Genomic DNA, 7764 nt, shown 5'->3' with positions numbered 1-7764 from the left:
CATCCCAGTTAGAATAAGATAATTTATTGCCGAATGACGCTTGAAATTTCAAGAGAGCTACAAGAAAGTCAAACTAATTTTCCTAGGAGTGACCCCTCGTCCCGATCGATAAGTGTTCGTTAAAATTACTTTTGCTCTGTATGAAAATATTATCAAAACGGAAAAACTTTTTTTTTTGTTTTTTTGCCTCCCGCTCTTACAAGTGGCTCTTACTCTCACTCTCACTTTACACTATGGTGATACTCTAGCTTTATGCACATATGTTCAACCAAGTCGATGAACATGCGCGTGACTTTCGTGCCTAACTAATACCTTGTTATGTTTTCCTAGAAGGCCTTAGGGATTTTCTCTAAGCAACTTATAACTCGGAGTAACCCCCAAGGACCAAAAGTTTACAAAACTTCCAAGTTAACCCAAATTACTCGATAGTTTTATAACAATGGTTTTGAAACTATCGAACAATGCAGCTAGGACACAAAAGGGATTCAAATTTTCAAGAAAAGCATTTTCTTGCGTTCTCAGTAATGTAACGTGAGAAAGGTTCTATAAGAAGTTTCGCGCTGTAAAGAAAAGTAGAATACAACTAACAAGCTTGGGAATTCTAGGCAAGTCCTTTGTAAATAAAATACTGCAAATGGTTGACATCTTACTGGTAGCCTAGCGGTAAGTACCTGCGACTTTCGTTCCGAAGGTCGCGGGTTCGCACCCCGACTCGCACCAATGAGTTTTTCGGAATTTATGTGCGAAATGTCATTTGGTATTTGCCAGTCGCTTTTCGGTGAAGGAAAACATCGTAAGGAAACCGGACTAATTCCAATAAGGTCTAGTTTACCCTTCGGGTTGGAAGGTCAGATGGCAGTCGCTTTCGTAAAAACTAGTGCCTACGCCAAATCTTGGGATTTGTTGTCAAAGTGGACCCCAGGCTCCCATGAGCCGTAGCAAATGCCGGGATAACGCAAGAAGGATGATGATGGTTGACATCTTACTCGATATCCTATATTACGTATAGTAAAAATGCATTTAGGTGTAAATATGTATTTAGTTTGCAACATTCTCTCTAACGTCAATTTCCATGTTATACAAGTTTTCACGTTTTTGCCGCAAACTAATAAAAGCATGACTGTTTTCATATGTTTGGCAAAAAGCGCTAGGATTTTTAATTGGATCTGTTAGCGGAACCGTGCCTGTTGTTTTCGACATCGACGTCGGCGCCGATCACGCCGAACGTCGGACCCGGCAAAATGCGAAGTCAATTAGTGGCATGCACGTGTATAAATTACGGGCATTATTGATTGCCGGCCGGAAATCCTGTTAAGTATATAAAATGACTATTGAAAAATCCCAATATTTTTGGCTAAAATTGTTGGGATTTTTCATCGTTTCTGCTAGCGGGAACCCTTAAATGTCCGTTGTTTTCAACGGCGCCTCCGACGACGGATCGACGAAGTGCGAAGTCAATCAACGGAGTGCACGTCGACGTAAATTATAGGCATTATCGATTACCGGCCGGAAATTCCACAAAGTGTGCCTAAATGTATCATGATCGTTTTTCATATTTTTGGCAAAAATCACTAAGATATTTTATTAACTCCGCTAAAAGGACCACACAGTGGTCGTTGTTTTCGACAGCGTCGCCAACGACGGACCCGGCGAAGTGCGAAGTCAATCAGCGAAGTGCACGTCGACGTAAATTACGGGCATTATCGATTGCCGGCCGGAAATGAGCGTGGCGAGCGGAGACTGGAAGCTCGCGGCCGTTTTGCCGCCTCACTTCCCGCTGACTACCCATCTTCTACGCCATGCCATGCGTTTTCAGATTTGAAAATTAATTGGTATCAATCTGAGTTCGATCATTTCGTGAGATGCCGATCTGTACCGTTCAAAAAAGTATTTCATTGTTGTCTTTAATTTATATTTTTAAATCATTAAGCACAAATTAGTATCAATAATATAAGGTAATTTTTAAACCATAAATTACGTACCAAACAAGTGTAAACCAAGTTTCAAATTAAGTATGCAAAATGGGCAATATGCGACACCGTCGCCGTTCTTTTCTCCGCCCGGTTGAGACTCAAAATCACCGTATAACTTAGTATGCAAGCGGGCACCCGGGAACGAAAATGAAGGTTAATAAAACCTCTGGGTGCTGACACAAGGCGATTCTTTTGAACGATTACTGGCCCGCTAAGCTTACCGCATACCTCTCTTAAGGGCTTACGGCCTGATTTAGACGGCGTGCGAACTCGCATGCGATTTTAGTTACATTGCGGGCTGTCGAGGTTACATACAATTTTGCACAGCCATCAAATATCGCAATGTAATAAAACTCGTATGCGAGTTCTCGTACCGTCTAAATGCCGCATACCTCTCTTAAGGAAAATCAGTTGTCGATGTATAACTACGCAGGTTTTATAACGCAGTTAGCAGTATCTTAAAACGTTTCTTGTTTTTAATACCACGTCGCAAACAATTACAGGTTCCGGCTGATGCTAAGCAGTTATTGTAGCCTATGGATGCTTGTGAAACAATCTGCGCGTTACCGACCCACTTTAACTCATTTTTGGAAGACCTCGAATCCAAAGTGTATATATATATATATATATATATATATATATATATATATATATATATATATATACTCCTGGCTGATTTCGGCTACAGTGACTGTATATCCTGGTACAGGCATTCTTTAATTAACTTTAAACCAACTAATCCTTACAGATCACTAAGGGTGAATGAATAGTCTGCATGAACCTAATCCAAAGATATATTTAGACACATCATAGACACAGACGTTAGTTTTTGCAAAGGCGAAGGCCATCTGACCTTCTAAATGAATGACGAAACCTGATATTAACATAGTACCTATTACTTACCTATTTCCTAGCATTTTCCTTTCCTATAGTGGCTGATGAAATGATGAATATCAATCAATTGATATTCCGTGTGTAAGAGCCTGGGTTTCGAACCTGCGCCGGCTCATACTTATTCTGAAGACGTATTTAAAATCACATTGGTGGCACGCACTTACACGTTTTTGTGATGTAAGAATGCGAGCAATCATATCTAAGATTATCTAGACTATATTCAAATATGTATAATAGAGAAAGTAAGGGCGAAGCGCTTAGCGTGGTACGGGTATGTGATGCGGAGGGATGAAAGTCATGTTACCAAACAAGTATTACGGATGAGTGTGGAACTGTGGACGGAGGACGCGGGAGAGGAAAGCCGGAGAAAAGGTGAACGGACTGTGTGAGATATGGGGATCGATTTTTAAATTTCGAGCGCACTAATTCGCCGTTCGAAAATCTCTGGAAAACGACGTAATGCTATTTTTGAAAAAAGTCGGCTAGTAATTTTAAAACTAGTGGTAATGACCACTCGTTTTCGATTCTGTTAGTATAATTTAAATCGCTAGTAGTGGAGATATTAAGGTAACTGTACACTATTCCGGGATAGTAAAATGTGGTACATTATTCCGGGATACTTTAGTTTTTGTCGCAAAATAAGGAAACTATCAGTAAAATCTTAATTTAAGGCAGTATTTTATTAACTATAGATCAAATAGAACCGAAAAAGTCAATTTTCGAATATCTATCATATCTTTTGAAGCCGTGAGGTACCTCCAAACGCGTCAGTCGCAACCACGCAGTGGTTTCTATGGGCGTGTTTGACGGTGAGCTTAACGCGGCAGCGGAACTTCTTAAGAGTTTACTGTGATACGGGTAAGTTTATTTATATTAAATTTGAATCATAATTGTCTTATAGTTATTAAAAGACATTTATATCATCTTTTCAAATTAATTTAAAGCATATTTTAATTAAAATACCCGCTCCCGGAATAATGTACACCATTTTGACGCGGTGTACATAATTGCGGGAGTATCCCGGAATAACGGAAACACAGTCCGCAATGTTTTTATGTTTTATTACTATTTGCGGTGAAGTATATTTATATATTATTTGATGTAAATATATTGAGTAAAGATTACAGATTATAGTGACATAATTACGGTACATATATTTTTTAGATTTTAGTCTCATAATTGAGTACGAAATGTATACTCGTTGAGTAATACGTGCGAAATATTGGAGTGTGGCATCGACATTAAATTTGTTTTATTTCACAAAATTAAAGCACAAAGGTTACTTATTTCGATGTTTTGAGTATAATTGTTATATAATCTTCCAATGTACTAAGAAAAAAATCTTGTTTGTCTTTTAACATAGCCTTCGTTTTGACTGCCGTAATTAAGTACATGACTTTATATGAGTGTATCTTATTCCGGTATGCCTATATAAAGTATATTAAAATATAAAAACACAAAATAAGGTATAGAGACCCGACTATTATGTTTTTTAACTTCTTTAGTTAGCTAAAAATCTTTATACCGCATATTGGTTTGTCCGTCAGTCAGTCTGTCCGTCTACGATTTAGCTCAATCATTATTAGTACTAGAAAGCTAAAATTTACATGAGGATAATACATAATAGGATAGACATTCATAAATATAACGACGGTCAATCTGTGTAAGAACGGCCTATAATATTTAATAACGTAACACCACCATATATGTAGGTATACGGTGTAGCTCAGTTATCACCAGTACCAAAAAACTGAAATTTTCACGAGTGCCGTGCAATTTTTATATCCGGCAATAGCTTCTGGATTGAAATTAAATTTTGAAAAAAAAAAACCCGACATTGTTAAGCGTTTTTCATCAAACATGGCTAAGAACACTCGACTAATTCAGCTTTCAAACGAAAAAAACTAATCTAAATCGGTTCATCCATTCGAAAGCGATGCCTTAGGCAGACAGTAAAACTTATAACACCCTGTCATTATATCATACAATAGTTATACCGTAAAATATCATATTTCCCATCCCACCCCAACCCATCAAAACATTGCCAATTATAAAAAATACACTCTGTATAAGCATATATCAAAACGATATGAGCATTTATATATTTACGTAAACAACATTTTTAATTCGTTTTTTTACATTATGCTTCAACAACGTGGACTTTAAAGGTATCCCGTAATTACGTACAACGACTCCCGGAATTGAAGCCATACCAAAATTGTATCCCGGAATAATGGGCAAACTAAGGGTTAAGTAAAACAACGGTAATTTCTATAAATTAGAAGTTACGATGCAAAATAATATCTTAAATCCATCGTAGAAGACTTATCCTTAAAATAAAATAATTAACACGACTAGAAACATCGCATTTTTTTTACAATACTCACTCAAAGTAGGAAACGTCTTAAGTTCCCGTAATATGGGACAGTTACCTTATTGAATGAATTTCACGAAATCGAATGGCCGAGATTCAAAAATCGGCCCTTTGATACGGAACGAATGCAAGTGACTGATGAGATGACGTACGATAGAGATATTAGAGATGTATGGAATGAAAAAACATGCTGCGCCGGTCCAAGTAATTAGGATAAGGGCAAACGAATGCTGATGATTCAAATATGTATAACATATTTAAATAAATTACACCATGCATAATTTTCCTATTTTCTCAGTGTTAACACTGCCTCTCTTTTACGTTTATCTACTGTTTTGCTCAATTATCAGCATTTCATCGAATATAATTCTTACAATTTAATAAACTAATTTTAAAAGTACATTAAAAGTACCTGAATCATTCATACCCTGCTCTAGGTACATGATAATATTTTCCTGTTGCGGTATTGAATATTTTTCACACTTCAAGAATGGGACACGAACCTCATTATTTCTTGTCACGATGTTTTACTGCTGCCAGAGACGAACGAGTGAACGTAACCGTTCCTTGAAAAATATGATGTTCGTGTCGAACTAGGCAAAACGGAACGATTAGCATTATCATACAAAGTAGACGAATTTTGTATGGGTGCTCAGACTAGGTAATAGTGAGGTAATAAATAGTGAGTAACAAATTGTGTAGGTATTATAACACATTTCCATTCATATTTTATTTCATTTAGGTTTAGAGAAATTAATTACTCGAAAATGGAAAAAACTTTTGGAAATAAGTAGGTAAATAATAAAATTAATTTTTCATTACTAAGAAACTATAAAAAACTTATTTTGATCTATAAAAGATATGATTTCCTAAAATGTGCAATAGAATCAGATCAATATTAAAATAATTTTATTCTTGGGCTCCTGTGTACTTCAACTTGGTATTCGAAACTTTCTAAAGTCAATATTTGCCGATTGTCTAAGCACTGAATAGGTATTCAGACCAAATAGAATCAGATATTAAAACTGAACAAATTCAAGATAAAACAAGTTATCCACCATTTCCAAGCATTTTCCCCCGTTCAATTCGAATTAAAAAGATGAGAGAACGTAATCCTTGTACTTCCGAGCAATTCCTGTATCTGGGTTTTCCTATGTTTTGTTTACGGCGAACAAAGCATATTTCCTGGCTACTGAGAACTGAAAAGAACGGGAACTGTGGATACCTATAAGAAGTTTAGTATTATAAGTATACTAACGGTACAGGAGTGGTTAATTACTTGAAATGCGAGGTACGGTCACCTGTATTAATACGTTATTCTTCTAAGATCGGAAATAAATATGTGACAAAATATGGCTCTAAAAATACAAGATCGTGCTGGATATTTTTGCGTCCTTCGTCGTGTAATGTAACATGTTACAGCTGACTGTACCTATCTGAAAGTAAATACGTGTAAGGTACAGCGGGGCAAATCCCGACTGGGGGACAAATGTAACTGATCCATTTTTCTCATTATTAAACTATTGAATTCCACATGTCTCCACTGAACACGCGTGCCCTATAGAACCAGTGGATACTCTAATTAATAATGCAAACATTGTAGGTAATACATAGAAAAAATGGATCAGTTGCGTTTGACCCACAGTCGAAATTATCCCGCTGTACCTTAAGATAAAGAACATGCACAGAATAACTCGAAATGTTTTCTTAACTTTCAAGTAGATATTTTAGATAGAAACATAAATTATGGGATATCGAAATCCTCAAATTGTAACAGTATTCTGTAATAAAACCGATAGTCATTTATCCTTAGTTAGTGTCTCGTGCCAAAGTTACAACAGTAAAATGTCATAAGATCTAAGAAATGTGGTCACAAGTATGACATTCGTCTTGTAAAGCTTGAGCTGTGTAGGATTCTCATCACGCCCGGCCAATGCCAGAGACGCCGCCGCCGACGGCGCTCCGTTGCGCCATATGCAGTGAACCTCGTATAAAAACCCGGCGATGCCGATGTTAAGATATCAGTTCTTTGCTTCATCATCAAGTAAGCAACACCAAAACAAAATCAACAAAATGATGAAGATTGTAAGTACATGTTTAAGTAAAAATAAGCGCATCTGAAGTTTTTTTTTTATAATTTCGTATTGTTTAAAACCAATCGATAACTAAATTTAAACAGTTTCTTTTTTGTCACCTTTCAGTTTGTAATCATCTCTACCCTCGTCGCCATCGCCGCGGCTAAGCCCGACGTGCTGGCGGCGCCCGTGGTGGCGGCGCCCGCGCCGCTGGTGGCGGCCCCCGTGGTGACGGCGTCCAGCTCGCAGTACTACCACCGCATCAACAACGGGCTGGCCGCGTACGTGGCCGCACCCGCCGCATACCTCACCTCCGCACCCTACGTCGCTGCATCGGCCCCATACGTGGCTGCCCCTTACCCTTATTCTGCTCCCATTGTTGCTGTTTAAATTGAACTTGACCATGACTCGCTTGTGATATTTGGAATAAAATTTGGTTGCCCTGGAA

The 7764-nt window shown here is 37.6% G+C and overlaps 1 protein-coding gene across 1 annotated transcript; it reads left to right on the top strand.

Annotated features, from left to right (window-relative positions):
- The first annotated feature begins 7177 nt into the window (after positions 1 to 7177).
- On the top strand, positions 7178 to 7764 carry LOC125232203. Its single transcript, XM_048137839.1, has 2 exons — positions 7178 to 7326; positions 7443 to 7764. The coding sequence occupies exons 1-2, from the start codon at positions 7246 to 7248 to the stop codon at positions 7704 to 7706; spliced, it is 345 nt and encodes a 114-aa protein (XP_047993796.1). The 5' UTR covers positions 7178 to 7245; the 3' UTR covers positions 7707 to 7764.

The sequence above is a fragment of the Leguminivora glycinivorella genome, chromosome 12 (assembly GCF_023078275.1).
Source record: "Leguminivora glycinivorella isolate SPB_JAAS2020 chromosome 12, LegGlyc_1.1, whole genome shotgun sequence".
NCBI classification, from domain to species: domain Eukaryota; kingdom Metazoa; phylum Arthropoda; class Insecta; order Lepidoptera; family Tortricidae; genus Leguminivora; species Leguminivora glycinivorella.
Note: the sequence above shows the minus strand (reverse complement) of the source record. Positions and strands in the feature narration are given on the sequence as shown.

What these genes read in the sequence shown, in the direction of transcription:
- LOC125232203 (XM_048137839.1), top strand. Translation starts at nt 7,246, where the DNA reads ATGCCGATGTTAAGATATCAGTTCTTTGCTTCATCATCAAGTAAGCAA. An exon ending in TCAACAAAATGATGAAGATT is followed by an intron (nt 7,327 to 7,442) that starts GTAAGTACATGT and finishes GTCACCTTTCAG; the next exon opens with TTTGTAATCATCTCTACCCT.